Source organism: Scleropages formosus, chromosome 2 (assembly GCF_900964775.1).
Source record: "Scleropages formosus chromosome 2, fSclFor1.1, whole genome shotgun sequence".
In the NCBI taxonomy this organism is placed as follows: domain Eukaryota; kingdom Metazoa; phylum Chordata; class Actinopteri; order Osteoglossiformes; family Osteoglossidae; genus Scleropages; species Scleropages formosus.
Window position 1 is genome coordinate 34,941,099 of NC_041807.1, and position 19,798 is coordinate 34,960,896.

The window sequence follows — 19,798 nt, forward strand, 5'->3', positions numbered from 1 at the left end:
CCTATTTTGAGGGCGTGGGAGTAGTAGTGGGCTTCTACCGCTCACCTGTTCAGAGATGAAAGAGGACATGTCTTCCCCCTCAGGTAGTAGATCAGCCCACCTTAGGTCAGAGTCCCTCCATAAGGCCCCCACCTTCTTATGGCTCTGTGTGGGAGAAAAATTCCAGTGTGAGAAAGAAGGAAGGAGTCATAACTGAATTATCACCCCTTATAAATTCAGTAAACCAACAGCAAATCTTGAACAAGGCACTCTCCTTGTACCACTGTTGATCCATATGTCTTTGTTATGTAAAAGAAGAAAAAAGATAAATCACTTACCATTTGTTTGCATAGTAGGTGCAGTATTTCAGAAAATAATATCCCAGCTCTTCCCACAGGAAGTAAATATTTGCTAAATTCACTGCAAGAGGAGAAAATAAGATAAATCCACCAAAACATTAATAATATGTTACTGCCAGTTCTTTGCCTGCTTAAGCAATGACAATGGTTAAAGAAGACTGATGTACATCACCAGACAAAAATGACAATTAGTTGAAATATCACACACAGAGCCAGATGGATCTGTCAAGTCCATTTGACGGCAAAACTCACATAAACAATTCCTTTAAGGAAATTCCTCCTTCTCGGAACATGGGATTGAGCAGCTCGGCCAGGTACAGCCAGATATGGGGGACATCGATTGCCATGTCGTCTGCCACTTCCAGGATTTCGGCAAACCTACAGTTCAGGAGGGAGGGAGATTGGACCAGAGATACCACCATCTGCAGCATCAAAGGCTTAAAGGATGAGCATATTTTGACATCACCAGGAAACAGATTTCCATACTATTTCTATATTTCTATACTATTTCAAACTTCTATACATTTGGACACCTCTGTGGGGATAGTGTGTGGACCAGGCCTCACCCTTTGAAGAACTGCGCCTTGGGGAGAATTCCTGTCTGCACCAGCTGGAAGAAAAGCTGCCCCATGTGATCTCGGGTAATGTGGCTGCGCTCCAGGGTCGACTCCACACCTATCCGCACAAACACCTGCAGCTGGGGGCCCTGGTCAAGCTCCACTACACACTGCACGGCTTCCTGCTCACACAAAGTGTATGCACATGCAAACATTACACACAGAGTATAGTCACAACTATGGTATACACATACAACTGTAAAATAGATACAAACCAAAACATATTTCAGACAAGGTCCATTTGGACATCGCTTCTACTAAAAAAAAAAAAAAAAGCATATACTAAATAAATAAATGGAAATGTACAAGGAACCAGTATAGGCTATGAAATGTGCAGCAGACTCAGCTCACTATCACAACACACTACAGAACTAACATTTTGGAAAAATACAGGCTTATTAAAGAACAGAATAATGTTGTATACAGTGTCAAAGATAAATCCAGAAATCAGAAACAAAGCTTGTATATTTACAGCTGTGTGTGACTGCATTAATAGCAAGTTTTTGTTTAATTCGGGTTGCCAGTTTGGCAAATTTCTGCAGCGTACCTTGTAATCATTGATGTGCAGGAACTCATCAATGATGGACCGGCATCTTCTTTCCATGTCCTCCTCTGAGAGGAGGGCCTTGTCTTGAGGAGGCTCTGGTTTCCCTGCAGGAAAAGAGGGAGGGAAATCAGTACAAAACCCACATGCACTACCTCATTACCAAAGGAAAACAGGAGAGTTGGAAAGAACAGCATACAGATTGCTGGTGTTGTTTGGCAAAAAAGAGAGCAAATGTTGAAGCCAGAGTTGAGACCCTTACAAGGGCCCACGTGCCGACCCCAATAAAAATTTTGCGAGGAACCACTCTACCTGCTCAGTAGTAAAGTCCATCCTGACATAGTATGACAGATGTCTGTTTTCTGCTCTTACCTGGTTCCCTGGCTTTACTGCTGTCCACATCGGCCTTCTCCCCAGCAGAGGAAGGCTGCCTCAGGGTGCCAACTGGCTCCCTGCACGGCTCCTCTGGAGTTTGGCTCTCTGTCACCTCCCTTGGTCCAGTGCTGGACCGCGTAAAGGGGCCTGCCCTAGACGGCACACTGCTGGCTGGCTTGTCATTGCGTTCACGTCCTGGACCACGGCTGCTGGCAGGGGAGGAATCGCAAGATATGTACAATTATTCCAAGTGCATATCACAGTTTTGGTGGATAATACAGGCTTTTGAACTTACTCTTGGGCATCAAGAGCACCATCTCCACACTTACTGATTCACTTATTTGTTGCAAAACAGTATGTGACCCCATTTACACAGCAGGGTATTTTACTACTGCAACTCAGAATAAACAACCTGCTTGAGCCTACTATAGCAGGTGCAGGAAGAGAACCTTAAACTGGCAACCATAAGACTAGAAGTTTATATCCTTAAGTGCTTGGCTTCTTACGTCTTGCCCCTATACAATAAATAATAAATGAGTGACTTCAAGGTGTTCAAACTGTCTTCACATTAAGAGAACAAAGCTAAAAGCTAACTTTAGATACATTAAAGACATTGAATGTATGGAGTGCAAGCTATTACCTGCTCAGGCATCTCCGGGAATCCAGGTCAGAGGGCATGGACGTTGGAGCACTGGACTGGGACACAGAAGACTGAAGCAGAGAGAAGCGGTTTAGGCTGCTGGCACCGGAGCGTGATGAGTCTGATGAGAGGAAAACAGCAGTTTGTAAGGTTTGAGAAATGAATGAGCCTGTAAGTTACACCACCACTACAGGCATAACAGTGCTATATCATTGCTAAGAGCTCTAGGAGTAGGGCACAGAAGCTTCTTTACCTGGCTCACTGGCCTTCGCCCCAGCACCACCGCTGCTGCCCTTCACCCAGCTGAGCTGAGCTCGTGGCCCTAGCTGGATCTTCTCGTCTATCGTTGGCTAAAGAGGATGAAGGGAGAAAAGAGGACAAAATAAGGCTTAAACAGGCAAACAAAACTACTTTTTCATACCACAAGAACATTTTTTGGTCCTGTACCACAGCCACTGTTACAAGGTGCAAGTGACAGACAGGTTTACTTATACTTCACAGTAGTTGTAGCATCTCCTGCATTCCGAGCAACTATCACTGATTTAGGCCATCTAACTTTGCTGGAATGCACCGGTCTCTGGTCAACGCTACCAACAAGATATTTTGAACCCATTTTTATTCCATACTTTTGAGCACCTTCGTATAAATGTCACTTAATGCCCCTGAGAAATAATCCAGAGTTGCTCAGTGATATTATTCCACCAGCAGATGGCGCTGTAAAATTGACATATGTAAAAATTATATAGTTTAGTTCAATAACATTGGGGTTAAGCATCTATGTCAATACAGAGACTGGATCCAGAAAAGGTAAGATATATAATGATTATTTACAGGGTCATTGTGTTTGTTTCCGCTGATCTCAAAAAAACCCTAGCTGATTGGCAGACAGCCATTATTTTGTGACAACAAAGTAAAATGACTAAAAAACAGACCAAATGATAAACTGGCTTCTTTCTCCTAGTGGGGACTATGCCATCATAACTTGAAGGCAACACACATGGGAATAATGTTTTTTTACATCTGGGTTATCTTACCAGTGAGGACAACAGTCTCTTTGTGGTTTTGTTGTGTTTAACCCACAAAATTATTAAAACAAATATGCAGACAAAAGGAAATATCACCGGGTCAAACTCATGCAACCGACCTAAAGCTCAGGTGATTTTACTTTTTGTACAGATGATTAATCAAGTGGGTTCAGGGACATAACGAACACCTCACAGACCTTCTGGTTTTTACAGATTAGTCTGGTTTCATTGTTTATCAACAAAGAGTGTACCTTGGAGATCTTCGGGATCTTAGTGGGGTCTATTGCCCTGCTGTTTTTGGTTACAGGAACAGTATTCCAGGTATCATCTCTCTGGGCCACTGCAGAGCAAAGAGACTGTCAAACTAAAACAAGGCATCGAGGTAGATGGAGGGATGTCAGAACTTCCTTTTCCATGGAAGGCAACGCAAGGAGGAGTACAAACACAGAAGGGATAACTACAGTTGTGATGCATTGCTGTCAGTTTCGAAGAGGATTAGTGTCCTCATACCGGGTCTCCTCTTGTTGTCCTTAGACAACAGTTGCTGGTGGACCTTCCGCTGCTCTTCCTGCTCCTCAATCTTGGCCTCCTTGTGGATCTGCTCAATAGTTTTGGGGCCCTGGTCTGCTCTTCGAGATACCCAGTTGTTCTAGAGGGGAAAGGCAAGGTTTTCAGAACTATGTTACAATGAGTTTTCTGTGTATCACGCCATCACACAAGAAATAACATATAGTAAATACACACAAACCTCAACATATTTAAGCATACAGAAACATGAAGTAATAGGAGCATGGTGGTCTCACAGCTCCTGGACTGTGGATTCAAATCTGGTTCTGCCTCTGTGCAATGTGCATGCTGTTCCTGTATTTGAGTGGATTTCTTCCTGCAGCCCAACAATGTGTGTGGAAGGCGGCAGTAAACAAATTCCCCAAAAGACTAATTTGACTCCATGCCACTTATAAAACTTTCAAATAATACTGTATTATAAAGTAGCTGACAAAAAGTCCCCCCCAGCAGTTTCCACGAAAACATTCCAGGTGTGCAGGCTAAAGAGTGCAAGGACAGCATTCCATTGCCTATTTGTACTGGATTAATTTGCAGGTGCACATCTGCTACCACTGCCTACCATGTGGCAGGTCTGGGGTTTGAGCCCTGCTCGGGGTGCCTTGTGGTGGACTGGCATCCCATCCGGAGTGTGTCCCCTCCCCCTTCAGCCATGCACCCTTGTTGCCAGGCTAGGCTCTGGCTCGCTACGACCCCGCTTGGGACAAGTGGTTGTAGACATTGGTAGACAACTGCTACCACACAAATACACATACAAGGGGTAACACCCCTACCAGTCTGAGATCAATGACGTCCTGCAACATGAAACGGATCCGTGATGATGTCTTCCTCTCCTTCACTATCTTCTCCATCTGATTGAAGTACTGGTCCATGCGAGGCTGTGCAAGTAATAAACAAACTTCAAATAAGAGGCACAACAAAAGGTGGAGTAACCAGTACTGGGCAGAATTCTTGAGTTAATCTGATAAACAGTTCAACAGAAGAGCACACAAAGTACTCTTTACTGCCTTACACCACACCACCCATCTGCACTCAATTCCGTAACAGAAAATGTTTTACTTTATCCATTTACATCCTTGTACATGAAGGAAGTTGTATTGTGTAATGCACTTAATTTCATTTCTGGTATGCAGAAAACATCAACTGTCAAAAGGAGGCCAGCCAACTACAGCAGGAAATGGATATACTATAACCTCTGGGAAAACCTCTCCCATCAGTTTTGAGAATTTGGGGGAAAAGACTTAAAGACAACACATGACAAAAATAACACTATTTCTGCTGCAATTTAGGTAAAGGAAGCCTTAAAATACAAAGACCGGCAAAATGAAAACCTGATTATTTTCAATGACTGATTTGTAACATGAAAATGAAGTCCATATACAAATTTGAGACATTTCAGCAAAAAACAAGTTTGCCGTTTGTGGTGGGGGGGGGTTAAAAACAAAAATTTAAACTGATTTTACACAGAGCTGAATTTTCAGTTGAACCACATAGGATCTTGCATGAATAATATGAATATGTTTTAAGCATTCCGCTCTGACTTTTGCAGTGTTCTTGTGGTTTGTCCAATTAAGTCACCTGGGACAGCTGGGATTGTAGTGGTTAGTTAGAGCTGCTGCTTTTGGACCCAAAGGTCACAAGTTTGAATCTCACTTCTAACTGCAGTACCCTAGCAAGGTACTTACCCTAAATTGCTCCAGTAAAAAATTACCCAGCTGTAAAAATGGATAAATAATTGTAGGTTAACATCAGTTAAGATTAACATTGTAAGTCGCTTTGGAGAAAAGAGTCAGTTAAATGAACAAATGTACATGTAAGTCTCTGTTTTTGAGACAAAGTATGTTATAAATGAGCAGTAGTCAAAGGGTAGGTGAGTGTTTGTTTATAAGATCTTGCCCACCACGCACTGGTCACTGTTGGTTGTAATTGAGACCCAGCTGACGCACAGGGCATACAGGACACATTCAGCCCCAATGTTTCAGTCCAGTCTCATGCTGTGCAGTGATCTGACAAGCAAACACGGGCTTTACATGTGATCTGGCCTCACCTTGGCCTTCTCAAAGTCCAGGTCCTTGCCGATGGTTGTGAGCAGCCGACAAAGGCACTCCAGGGACTCCTCATCATGGTTCTTGAGCAGCTTGACAACACAGTCGTGCATAATAGCCTCCGTCAACATTTTGAGCTTGAACAGCTCACCGATGAACTTGATGTTGCCGATAGAGCGCCGACGGGCCTTGTCCTTGGCTTCCTCCAATTCCTCCTGCAGCCGCTCCCGTTCGCTGCTCTGTTGGCGGGAGTAAGTGCCACTGAGATCATGGGACTGAACATCAACACAAGGTACTGCATTGCCACAGTGTCCAAATATTACAGTGTCTCTACAAAGACAAGAGATAATTGTAACACCTCCTTCTAGGTTAAGGTGCATCAGTGTTACTGAACGAGTACCACTAAAAGCAGATCACCAACTCAGGTTCACTTGTCAACCAGGTCACAAACTTTCTATTTATGTACCACAGGAAACTTATAGAGGACAAGCACTTACAGAGGTGGATGACTCAAGTTCCTTCTGCTTCCTCTCAAAAACATCATCATCCATTTTGTCCTTCTCAAATTCCTTCTGGCAGCGGTTGAGTAGCAGCTTGCGGAAGTTCACGCTGCTACTGGGCTTGTCTGCCATTGGCACTTTGAGCTGAGGGGTCAGAGCATCTACTTTAGTGCCTGTCTGATCAGTGTGCTCTGTATGCATGCCACCCAAGAACTCTGCCATGGACAGTCCCAAGACTGGCTAAGAAAGGAGGAGGGTTGGGCATAGGACTAGCAACCCCACACCGTAAAAACCTTGCCAGCAAGGAAACTTCATGACATCTCCGCTCTTAGGGACACCTGGAGTACCCTTGTTGGCAGCCTATGTCCCTGGAGAGGTGGAAGGCGTAAGACTCCACCCAAGAAATCCTAAACATTACAATGAACAAGTTAACTGCTTCCTCTTTTTATCAACACAACTGGGACAAAAAGAGAGTGGGTAACATGGTTTGTCAAAAATTCAAAGTCACTTTGATAAGTCACAGGCTAAACAATACAAATGCCCCTCGATTTTTTAAAAAAATTGTTAGGGAACTGAAGTTAAATTTCGAACACTGTCAAACTTTGAATGTTTTTGGGTAATCTAAAATCTGTCGGAATATATGAATTTGATCGGGGGGGAGTAGTCAAAGCAACAAGGTCATTATAAACTTCATTTTATATGTATATGCATTTCTGTGCACAAGTGTAGGTGCACTTACAGAGTAAAAATTAATGATTGTACAGTACACTACACCAGTATACATCTTCATATGTGAATTACTACTCATTCATTTACACATATATTCACATATCGATTACGCAGTGAAATGCACTAGACCTACTTTGTAACACTTTGCACACCATGCACGTCATTGTGGTCTTTTGCATAGCGCAAGACAATTTGTGTAAGGTCACATGTATGCAGCTTTGGAGTTTTTAAGCTGAAGTATTGATACAAATTAATGTTTATATTCTTCCTAATATCTGAGCGTAAACCAGCCTTCCCATAAACGTAAATCAATGTTTTTTGAATTGCTGAAAAGGAAAATTACTCGTGTGTAAAGTTGAAACTAAATAAATATTTCTTTTTACCTCTTAACTGATATATACATGCAAATTAGTAAAAATTATCTAGTTTTTGATGAAAATTAAAATGGAAATATCTGCATCCGTATAGATTTACAAGCTTAAATCCGCATTCAACGGATGTGGGTTGTGATCAGCTCATTACATCCCTAGTTACAGTCTGTAAAATCTCAGATAAACCTATAATAAATACTTGACTTTTATTTATTAAATTTGAACTACATTAAAACTCCTTTAAAATGACTGAAAATAATAGAAGGCTGTCACGGACACATAAGCATAACCTAAGTATGTGTTTGTCAGCTTGCTGCCACTTTCATCTTTATGATTATTTTAAAAACCATTTAAGTGAATTGGAAAATGTTCTCTTCAAAAATTTGTAACTTGACTGTTTGCAGCACCAAGAGCCAGTGCATTTCTCCAAATAGCAGCCACTAATGGACTGCTAGCTGAAGCTCCGGCTATGTGAACCGTATCTGTCAGACTCAAGCAACAGAAACAAGTTGAGGGGAAGCTCACCGTGGCGAGGCAGCGACACATGTTGCCGTAGGCCACTGAGAAGCTGGGCTCATCAATGGCCTTCTCGAATACCAGGTCGATGACACCTTTGAGCCTCTCTTCGGTGTCAATGGTCAGGTCTGTCACCTGCTTCATCAGCTGGTTGAACATCTGAGGTGTAAGCTTGTTGAGGATGCTGCGCACCTTGCGGAAGAGCTCCTGGAGATGGTACACACACCATTATTGAAGTAGCACGCACATACTAGTCATCCTGCCCTGACAGCTATAGATGCTGCAAAACCAGCTCTACCAGAAGGGGGGCACTGCAATTCCCTGAAATCATTCCATTTCACTGTCTGAAAAATGAAGAAATTTCATATTAGCTAAGAGCAGATAGTATGACAGCTATGAATACCCATGACCTGAAGTTCCCAGGCCAGTTCAAGTACCATAATGGGCCATGTTGGAGAGTTCAGGCAAAGCCACCCTGAACTGCTCCAGTAAAATATAAAACCTGCATGTTCCATTTCTGAGTACTACTGCAACTAATAAATAGAAAGAAAAACTAGTAATACATGGTAAATAGGTATGGATAATGGATATGAAAGCACACCTGTGTTCTGTGGGCCTCGAGGTCTTCGACTGAGCCATCCCTCTTCATGCCAGGCTTCCAGGCATTCTCTGATTTTTTCAGCTGGACTTCATCGTTCACAGAGACATTCGTGATTATCTTGCGAGGCGGAGGCCGCCGAAGATTCACGTTTATCAGCTGGGAGGGGAGACGAACAAACACACTATTGGCATATCTGAGGCTCAGATGAAGTAGGCTGTGTGCAATGAACATGTACATTACAAATTTTAGAGGATACAAACATTCCAGTTTACCTTTAATTGCACTTCTTCACAGTTCTGTTTAAAATTTCTGTTTCACTGTGAAAATGGCATGTGGTTCTGTTTTCTGCCACTAACTGGCAGTAAAAGCATTCAGCAGGTGGAGAGTATGGGAAAGTGGTAAGAAGATGAAGGGGGCTAGGGTAATTCTGAGTGTTTTGCGGATATTCCGGTAGGATTTTATTCAGTGTTTTTATTACATTAGTTAAATCCAAAACTTTTACAGAAATACTTTAGCAAATAAATAGACGTAAACTTTTTTTTTTTTTTTTACACTACTGCAATCACAAAACTGAAAGACACTAAATGTTGGCAATCATGTTTATGTAATAAATTGGTCCCATCCTTATGTTTAGTAAAACAAGGATTTTAAGGTGACACTTTTTCAATACTTTCTCCAAGTCGTTCTCCTTTCTCATTCATTTTCCTGTGGCAACTGAAGTGCTGAAGTAACACGTGAAGTGAAACAACACAGTCCTGTGTGTATAAAACGGAACAGTGACTCAGATTTTGGACAAGATGTATTTTTTATTTTCAGTTATTTTAGAGTAAGGTTGCTTTATGTTAATAAAAGATAAAATGAAACCGGTGTCCCAGCCATGTTGCATCCTGTCTCTTCCCTGATGATTGTAGTATAGAGTAACACTAAGACCCTGCATAGTATGAGCTGTTGATGAAAACAGGATAGTCTTAAGTTCTAATTTAATATAATAAACATAATCAAATTATAGGTTTTTGTAAAATCTATGTTTTTACAGAACAAATGAATAAATTAAGGGATTAATCTGTATTTTTAAGCTTTTATTGATTGTTATGTAGTGGGTGACCTTACAAATAATTGCGAGTTAAGCAGAAACTTTTGATTCCAATTGTGTTCGTAAGTTGAGGTGCAAGTGTACTCACAATGCAGAGTAATACGTTCAAAGTAGGACACTTTTTTAAATAATTTTTTGTGGGAAACCATGGATAAAATTTTGTGCAATTACTTGCAGAATCTGTAACGGTATGAGCGTGTGCATGCTTGTATGTGTGTATATACTGTACACTCACTCATATTTAACCTAACTTTATGCAGGATGTTCTGATTTAATGGAGTTTAGATTGGATTATAACTTACTGCATTAAAGTAGCTACATTCAAGCATGAGTAATTTCAAAATAGGCAAATTTAGGGTAAGAATGCTTGCGTTTCCTATTGGCTGGCAACTCACTGGAGCTCCTCGGCCTCCAGGGATTGACCTGCCGAATTCGGCAAAGGCTGGGGTGAAGTCAGGGCCTCGTGACATTACACGCAAGTCAGCTGGCCGTGAAGGCAGCTTGCTTTGGTTGATCTGCAGAAACACAAGAGTTGATAAATACAGACAACAGCCAAAGTCACACATGCTCCACGATGCCAGAGGAGCCCAAAGCCACTTGAAAAGCACACACCTTATCTAGCACCACATCAGAGATGGGGGGCAGTCCTTCAGGTTTCTTCACACAGGCAGGCATGAACTGAAAGCCAAGAAGGAATTCCCTATCATACTGCCTCTTCCCATCTATCTCCACAGGCTCTGAGGGGGTAGGGGCAAAGTCGCTGTCGAACTGCCTCTTGTCATCCACCTCCAAAGGTTCTACGGGGTTCAGGACAACATCTCTGCTGATCTGCCCCTTATCATCAATCTCCACGGACTCTGAAAGGGCAGGTGCAAAATCGCTCTTCCCGTCCATCTCTGCAGAGTCTGAAAGAGAACACAGACCTCAGTGAGTGTGAGAACATTTACATTTATTTATTTAGCAGACGTTTTTCTCCAAAGCAACTTACAACGGATACTGTGCAGTGTTATCAGCCCACACACCTTAATCGCCAAGGTGACTTATACTGCTAGATACACTACTTACTTATGGGTCACTCATCCATACATCAACATCACATCCAATCACACATCAACTGTGCTTGTCTACCAGGACTTTCACCTCAGTCACAGTTTCATCATCAGTATTTCTGCCTGCACAAGGACCATGGCCTAGATACCTTCACTTCTCAGGCAGATTTCTGTTTATGGATTATCAAGTTATTTTTATTTATATTCATTTAGCAGACAGTTTTCTCCAAACTAATCTGTAGTTTTAAGGTGCTTACAATGATTGGCCAATTTATACCAAATTAGAGAGCTGCGTAATTTTTACCGAACCGATTTAGGGTACTACATCGGGAAGTGGGATTCAAACCTGCATCCTTTGAGTCCAAGGCTACAGCTCTAACCAGTACACTACCTGCTCCCCACAGCTGTGCTCTGCAGATTATACAGGATGACAAATGGCTTACTAGTTGCAAAAATGGAGCTCTGATTAGCTACTCTTGACCCAGAAGGCAGTGACCTGAACATATGTTTGTAGCTGGATGTAGCAAACTTTATTAAAAAACAGTACAAAATCCATTAACAAAAAAGGGCAGTTGATGTTTCATCATATAATAATATAAAATAGGCTCCATGTTGTGATATTAAGGTGTCAAATTACCACTTTGAAATTAACTGTTTCATCATGACAAAAAACAACATGTTTACATTCAAGTGAGAAATGCTTTTTGTTCTTTGTGCTGCCTGCAGATGAGCACTCGCTGAGTTTGTTTAGGTATAGCTGGAATTCTAAAGTACTACACCTGTGGGCTATCTGGTGGAAATTTTAATGTTCTTTATACCAGCACTGTAATGCTCAATACAAAGAGTGCATGCCTTGTCTAACATGACATTAGAATGTTTATTATAAAGACTATAGGTAGAGATTGTAATTCACGATGCCCTTACTTTGAGAAAAAAAGGAAAAAAAAAAAAAAAAAAACCTTGTGTGTTATAACCATTAGGATGAGATAGTTAGTGCATTTTCATTCTGTGGGTGGCACAGCGGCACAGCAGCACAGCGAGTAGCGCTGTATCACAGGGCCTGGGTGGTGCAAGAGAACGTGGGTTCATTCCCCGCTCGGTCTGTGTGGAGTTTGCATGTTCTCTCCGTGTCTGCGTGGGTTTCCTCCAGGTGCTCTGGTTTCCCCCCACAGTCCAAAGACATGCTGTTCAGGTTCCCCATAGTGTGTGTGTTCCACTTACGGATGGACGAGTGAGCCATTGTAAGTAGTGTATCTAGCAGTGTAAGTCACCTTGGTGAATAAGGTGTGTGGGCTGATAACCCTACAGAGCATCCATTGTAAGTCGCTTTGGAGAAAAGCGTCTGCTAAATAGAAACACATACATACACATTGTCTGAACCACTTGTCCCATACGGGGTCGCAGGGAGCCGGAGCCTAACCCGGAAACACAGGGCGTAGGGCTGGAGGGGGAGGGGACACACCCAGGACAGGACGCCAGTCCGTCGCAAGGCACCCCAAGTGGGACTTGAACCCCAGACCCACCAGAGAGCAGGACCCGGTCCAACCCACTGCGCCACCACGCCCCCTGTCTGCTAAATAAATAAATGTAAATGTAAACAGTTCAGTCATCACCACTGCAGAACTAGGTAATGGGGTGTGGTCAGTAGGCTCTCACCCTCTGGGAAGAGATCTGTAGACCCTGCGGTGTGGTCCCGGTCCCCTGAAGTCACACCGCTGTCGTTGCTCTCCGTCTCCGAGGCATGCTCGGCCCCATTCCCCAATGGTTCTGCATCGCGCTCCCCATTTTCCTCCGGGTGCTCAACCTGAGGAGCTTCTGCTTCAGACTCCTCCTCCAAGGCTTCCTCTTTGGATGCCTCCTGTGAAATTCAATTTGTTATACTAGCTGCAAAAACATTTACTGCATGCAGAGAGAAAATGGCAGGATAGACCCCACACCATCCAGGAACAGTCAATACCAGCCTGCCAGGAGCACAGGGCTCTGTGTCCAGCATGAGGCCACTGAGACCTAACACAGTTCAACTGCTAGAACCTTATTCCAAGAAGACCATTATAACCACTTCTGGTCCATGATAGGGCCTGGAACCAATAGTAATGCTACTTTACACTTGCAATGTATTAATTTAAGCATTCTTACCTCCCTGCTGCTGTCTTTGTCCTTTTCCAGCACATCGGCCACTGGGGGAACTTCTCTTGGCTTGTTCCAAGTCTTTGGTGCAGACTGAGCTGGTTGGGCTATACAGGGGGTGGGAAACACATGTCTACATGACCTATTGGTTCGGTTTCAGAGACATAATGCATTGGGAACCAGTTTCAGTATTCTGGCTGACCTGGGAAAATCAAAAACCTCCTGGCACTGTACAGTCATACCTATAGCGGTGCTTTTCTTGGAGTACAGCTGCTCAGTTTCTGATTTCTCAATGAGTGCAGGATCTGGCTCCTTTGTTTCTGTGACAACACTAGTTGTAGCTGCTTGGATTGGGGCCTGCAGGCTTGGTGGAGGCAGGGGAGCTGTCAAGCTGGTGGCCAAAGCAGGGACCACACCAGCAGCTACATAGGGTGTGGGGGGGTCTTCAGTACAGATCTCAGTGCAAGCAGACTCTTGTGGGTCTGTCCTGGCACCAGGGGTTGGGGTTGAGGGCAGAGGATGGTCCTGGGGAGGCTCAGGGCTCTGGGAATCCTGGTCACTGGCAAGCATGCTGGCCTCTTTGTCGCTCAGCCCATTCATGACACTGACGACCTGGAAAGAACATGAGGATGCCAGGGGAAGCTCAGGAAGGAGCTTCTCCACCTCACCACCTTCAGGCTCAGAGGGAGCCGAAGGTGCAGATGAAATTTCTTCTGTTGAGGGAAGTGATCCAGCTGGTTGCCCAGGCAGTGTGGGCCGACTATGGCTGACAGCAGAAGCAGCAGTCATGGCAGGGATGACCACAGGCATTGCAGTGGGAAGCTCTGGTCTTTCTGGTGGAGGGGAGTCTGCCACAGGGCTACTGGTGTCCCTCTTTTCACTAGGGGGATCCACTGGTCTGAGCAGCGGCGATGAGGACTTATGAACTGTGGGCTCTGCTTTTGGCTTGTCATCTACAGTAGGCATGGAGTAGAAAAGGTAGCATGAACAGAGCATTAACCCTGTCATCTAAATATTCCACCAATACGCATCAGCATGCACTCTTACTATTCTCACGCAAAACACCAACCCCACCTAACCCTTTTTTAAAGCAGAGCTCATTAAAATTTCAAAAAATTAAGAGCCACTATTAAAGTGAGCATTTGCACTGCTGCACAGCGAGACGATGAACCGGCGACATCAGACCTGACTTCAAGTCAACAGCTGAAGTGATGGGCTGGGTGCTGTCCACGCTGAATACACCGGGCCCATGGTCCGGAGCCTGGCTGCTCAGCTGCTGGGATTTGAGGTAGAAAATGTGAGGATAATGAGGGTGCGAACATAAAAACTAACAATAAGGAAGCCAGGCATACACACAGTCACCCACACACCAACACATGTTTATGCAGGGTGCAAACACAGACACAGAGCAAAAAAAAGAGACAGGGGAGGGCAGAGATTGGTATTAAGAAGCAAACAAAGACAAGGGGAGAGTAAAGAATGTCAAAATGGAAAAGAGAGGAGAGACGAATCCTGTTAACGCTGAGGGAGAAGACAAGGTGTGAGAGCTCAGCAGTGGAAGAATAGCGAAGGCAGAAAAAGAAAGCAGTGCTTGACATGTCGTTTCATCAGACAGAATTTGGCACACTGGCTAAGGACAGACCTACAACCTGAGGGTCACCAGTTCAAAACTCAGGAGTGACAACTTAATTGGTAAATGCTTAAAGTACAGCTTGAACCATGACCATCTATTTCACAGCAATCTTTTTCCATAAAGCAGGTACAGTTAATACTGGGACCTGAACCAGCAACCTTATTACAAAGAAGTTGCTGTCCTTAACCACTGCCCTGTGCTCCTACCTGTCTGTCTGTGATCTTACCTGTGGTGGGGTTGGGGTGGAGGGGGGCCTCCCTGCAGGAGGAGTTGAGTTTCGGCTCCCAGACCCCCCTGACATAATCTCCTCTGTGATGTCCTTGCCGCCCCGGTTGGGGTCTCGTATACGGATCTGGGAGAACAATGGCATGAAACGAGGTAACTGACTAAAGTATCGCAATCACAGAGCGATCGTTTAGTCCAACTTCTAATGACTTTATAAGAACATTGTAAGCCAAAGGAGATGTTTCAGCCCGCTAAACAACTGTATAATTAACTATGACTAATTTGGAAAATTAATGGTCAGAGAACCCTTTGGGATAACTTGGGTTATACTGGTCTGAGGTACACACAGCTACATCTTAGCAGTAAGCTGTTAACCAAAGAAATATTAAAATATTCTACAGATTCAACTTTTATAGATCATCTCAACAAAACTGAACACTCATTCTGACAAAAGCTTTGTTTCAGGGCTGTTCATACGGGAAGATTTATACTAACCCTAGATTAATCACAGCCAGATACAAGCTATGACATCATGTTTCAAACACATCTTCAGCTAAAGCCAAATTCCTGGAAATTTCACAGTTGAGAAAGCCAAGAACTCCAGATTTTCATCAAATCTGTAATTCATCCAATAACACTTGAAAAGAAGCAACAGTTTGGTGGTGAGGGACACATCCCTGGGTATACATAGAAAGATCTCTCTTGACAGTACATAGGGATACTCACTGGTTTTTTCTCTCTCTTGGCAGGTGGAGGTTGCTGTGGAGTAGGCACTATGATGGGTGGGGAGGGGGTGTACACTGTCTGACCAGCATAGTAAGGAGGTCCCGCTAAATGGCGTAGGAGGTGAGAAGCACATTATTGCTTGGGAGCTTGTGGAACCACATAGACAAAAATTATTCCAGATCTCAATTAGTTTCCACTGAGATGTAAAAATGAATGACATGTAACATACTACTATGATGTACAATCAGCAATCCCTATCTTTACTAAGAGGCAATTTGAGCAAGAGTTACAGAGAATAAATGAGTGGGACAGGTCTTTCAGGACAAAAACATGTACTCATTGCATTTATTTTTACTTCCTAAAGCAGATACATATGTAAAGGTACACAGAATACTCAACTTACAAGACCAACTATGATCGAAGTCTGATTGCAATGCATTTTGTTTGTAACTTCAAAGTCACTTTCACCCTAAAATGAAAAATCTAAAGAGATTACTAGTACAGATGTCAGCCAGTATGTTTGAAGGACAGGCTCTGTAAAAACCTCACATAAACTACAGCTACACTCATTAAAATTGTAAACTAGGGAACCATCGTATTATGCATCATGCATCTTGAAGTGCTTTGGCAGAGGGAGGTGGGGAGAGAGAAGGATGTCTACTAGAATGATCTATAACCTGCAAGACATCTGCTCTAGGCTGGGACTCACAGTAATGAGCAGGGAAATCCCCAGGTCCAGGGCCATGATAGAATGTGCTGGGTGCCTGGGGCTGTACAGGATACTGCTGAGGGGGTCCCACATAGGGGGGTGTGGGTCGATACTGCAAACAGGAATATTAGGGATACATAGTTAAAGATTGCCGAAGTATAGCTGGCAAACTATTAGCGTAGAAGAACACTTCCAGTAGTCACCTGTGGGATGTAGTACTGGGCAGTTTGTGGTGAGGGGAAAGGCATGGGAGTCATGGTCATCATGATGGGCTGGTTGGGGGGATACACGGCTGCCGTTGGAGTCTGTGAGCCGGGCCGGATGGAGGGACTGTTGCTGGGAATGGCTGGCCGTGCAGGCTGCATCTGTGGCCTCTGGAAAAACTGAGTATAGCGAAAGAGCCAGTCGCAAGAGAAGAACAAGAGTGTGAAGGACAAAACAGAGAAGCGACAGAGGAGGGCATAACAGGGATAAGAGAAAAGTAAGAATCAGAGTGAAGGGGACAAGAGAGAGAGGAGAGAGGAAGCACAGAGGAATATACTGTAGTCAGGAATACAGGTTCATTAAACACATGTAAATGGTAATTCTTTCACCTTCCCCTCTTTACTAAGTATTGAGTCATCACCCAAGAACAGGTTTCCAAACTGCTGGAAATGTCAACAGAAAGTTCTCCCAGAATAGAAACTGAGAATATCGCACAAGGAGTCATTTATTTGCAGCAGTGGAACTCAAAGATCATCTTCAGGGAGTTGCTTAAATATTTCTTCAGAAAACCAATGGGCAGCAGACAGCGGAGATGCTCTACAAACACTGGTTTCAAATTCTCTTGTATGGTCCCCTCTGCATGGCGATGAATGAGACAAGGTGAATTGATGGTCAGCTTTCCAAAAATGACAGCAAAGTATGATGTTTTTACATATGTTTCCATTCATTAACAGATCAGAAAAGTTTAATTTCAATCAACAAAAAGAAAAGTTGGTATTATAATGTGGGCAAGCATCTAGGATTACAGAGCAGTTTTTACATTTTTTTTAATGCACATGCTGCTCCCAAATTGTCTGAAACTATTTAATCCCATGACGACAATTCCATATGACAAAATTGTGTGCTACTGGAAGTAAGAAATGAACTGTGCACGTGACTAAAAAGCAGTGATGCAAAATGGAAGGCCAGTCAGTGGAGACAAATGCAATGGCTGGTTGGCTACCATCAAGCCCACAGCCATCTGCAAGCTACAGTTTGCCCATCAAACCTTCCCTGCTCAGGGGCAATTAATCAACAAACCCAATGAAATGCTCTGATTGCCAGAACCTGCAATACAGGTTCACACATGAATATTGCTTTGCTAGAAAATAAATACTAAAGTAAGAATGAAGCTTGAAAATTCCCACAAACTAGGAACAGGAATCACATATTGTATGCCCACATCACTGATTCAGAGGATATGCAACTAGAATTATGGGGACCTGAAGCCTGTCACACAGGAAGCAGAGGGTCACACTTAGGGACAACATTTCTCGACAAGAAACTGATATAGGGGGTGGCAGAAAAGACATGCTTTTGCCATTTGACAAGGCTTTCTGACAGACCTTTCACAGTTCAACTGACACCACTGCTGATTTAAAATTAGACCCATTTGATTTTGAGGTATTAATACACATGAAGCAAACAACTTTTTTGGAAAAAAACTGCAATATTAATGCAGAAAATATATATAACAAGATGTAGAGAGGAGGAAAAAAAAAAAAAAAAAAAACTTATTTTTGCACATTCTCAATGAAGTCCCAAAAATTTAGCATGCAACTAGTCTAAAGTGAACTACACTCATTGCAACAGATTAATGCAACGTGATGACAGTAAATATACAAAACATGATTTATCATACTGCACCCATTAGGGCGTGAAGGGAACTGAGGAAGGAAAAAAAAACATTCTTTAAGGGCAGGGAAGTCTGCAGCACGCAGCAAACTGCAGACTGTTGGAGGTGGTCCTGGAACCATGCATTTGCAGAAACTTCCAATTACCTGAATGGGTCTGAATCCTCCCTTGAACATTGAAGCAGGAAAGAGAAAGAAGCCATTGGGAAACCACACTGATGAGCATGAAGATCACACAGACGAACACATGGACAGCATGCGCACAAGACAATACATTTATAGTCTTTGCACTTGAGGCTGTTATTCTTGCCATTTACTGCAATAGCAGATGTGGTACAGGGGTGTCACCTGCAATAAGGGGTGTTACGCAGGAAGAGGAATGACATCACTTTCTGGTTTAACTAAACGCAGGTAATGACAACCAGTCTGTTTGTGTGTTACGAACCTCTACGCTGGAGGGAGTTTCGCCAAGACCACTAAGGACAAAACCAAGCTATTAATTACAAGACAGCACCACCAAAGCAGACCAGTCCATCTGTCAACTCTTCCTTGACTTATTGTAAATAAAAATGTAACTTAAAAACTTTAGGCTTCAATTGTGTTAGCACATAACCTAGCTATTGAAATATGTGATGCAACTTTAATCATAATGTTAGCATCAGAGGTAATTTTATACTGCTGGCAGTTTCACTTAATGAAACCCAACATAGCTTTAACACTAAATATCTCTTGAACTCACCCTGTGAATTTACACTCTACTCTTCAGCTGTGGGTAATTATTTTTCTGGTCATCTCATTCAAATACATACTATAAAACACTTCAAAAGTACTACCAGTAGCTGAAGATAATGGCAAGCCACTATATTGTAAATTTTACAGGGGTCCTATTAGCTAAACTGGAGCTGCCTCTAAACTTACAGCTTAACTATTTCACGTCATTCTCTCAACGAAACAGCAGGTCATAATTTTTCAACGGTTATTAATACCCATCTGCCATCTCCAAGTCAGCTTTCAGTCTGTGTGTTATGTTTGAAGTACTTAAAAGAATCTACCCATTTATACAGATAGGTTATTTTTTACTGTATTGATTTAGGTTAAGTACCTTGATCAAGGGTACTAAAACGGGATGTGGGATTCAAACCAGCAACCCTCAGAGTTTGGAACAGCTCTGACCAAAACTCCACCTGATGCTAGGTTATGGCTGTGTTACTGTTTAATTAGCTGAAGGTTCTTCATTTGAATCCCACTCTTGCTGTAGTACACTTGATCCAGAGTTTCTACAGAAAAGTTACTCTGCTATTTACATGTATAAGACTGGCATTCTGTCCTAGGTGTTTCCCCTCCCCTCCAGCCTCACGCCCTGTGTTGCCGGGTTCAGACAGTATGTGTGTGACGTTGTACAGTTGATTATTTAACACTATGTCACCCAGGGCAAAGGTGTCAGCTAAGTAAAGGTTCCTACTATCATTATTATTAATAACCTTCAGCTTGCAA

The 19,798-nt window shown here is 43.0% G+C and overlaps 1 protein-coding gene across 6 annotated transcripts in view; it reads right to left on the minus strand.

Moving 5' to 3' along the window:
- Positions 1-19,798, minus strand: part of eif4g3b (eukaryotic translation initiation factor 4 gamma, 3b) — a 39,186-nt gene that overhangs the window by 3,833 nt on the left and 15,555 nt on the right. Inside the window, exons 6-31 of one of the 6 annotated variants that reach the window (XM_029249661.1) lie at positions 18,452-18,472; positions 16,631-16,810; positions 16,428-16,539; positions 15,719-15,822; positions 14,994-15,119; positions 14,320-14,407; positions 13,377-14,087; positions 13,144-13,241; positions 12,664-12,865; positions 10,571-10,863; positions 10,354-10,473; positions 8,866-9,021; positions 8,274-8,471; positions 6,646-6,792; positions 6,151-6,387; positions 4,877-4,981; positions 4,050-4,188; positions 3,791-3,879; positions 2,768-2,864; positions 2,515-2,635; positions 1,872-2,083; positions 1,503-1,606; positions 905-1,077; positions 591-716; positions 318-399; positions 46-144 (exon numbers count right to left, since the gene is read on the minus strand). In XM_029249661.1, coding sequence (XP_029105494.1) covers positions 46-144; positions 318-399; positions 591-716; positions 905-1,077; positions 1,503-1,606; positions 1,872-2,083; positions 2,515-2,635; positions 2,768-2,864; positions 3,791-3,879; positions 4,050-4,188; positions 4,877-4,981; positions 6,151-6,387; positions 6,646-6,792; positions 8,274-8,471; positions 8,866-9,021; positions 10,354-10,473; positions 10,571-10,863; positions 12,664-12,865; positions 13,144-13,241; positions 13,377-14,087; positions 14,320-14,407; positions 14,994-15,119; positions 15,719-15,822; positions 16,428-16,539; positions 16,631-16,810; positions 18,452-18,472 — 4,140 coding nt within the window. Of the gene's footprint in view, positions 1-45; positions 145-317; positions 400-590; positions 717-904; positions 1,078-1,502; positions 1,607-1,871; positions 2,084-2,514; positions 2,636-2,767; positions 2,865-3,790; positions 3,880-4,049; positions 4,189-4,876; positions 4,982-6,150; positions 6,388-6,645; positions 6,793-8,273; positions 8,472-8,865; positions 9,022-10,353; positions 10,474-10,570; positions 10,864-12,663; positions 12,866-13,143; positions 13,242-13,376; positions 14,088-14,319; positions 14,462-14,993; positions 15,120-15,718; positions 15,823-16,427; positions 16,540-16,630; positions 16,811-18,451; positions 18,473-19,798 lie in introns of all 6 variants that reach the window. The other 5 variants (XM_018750618.2, XM_029249660.1, XM_018750616.2 and 2 more) reach the window with 5 other exon arrangements.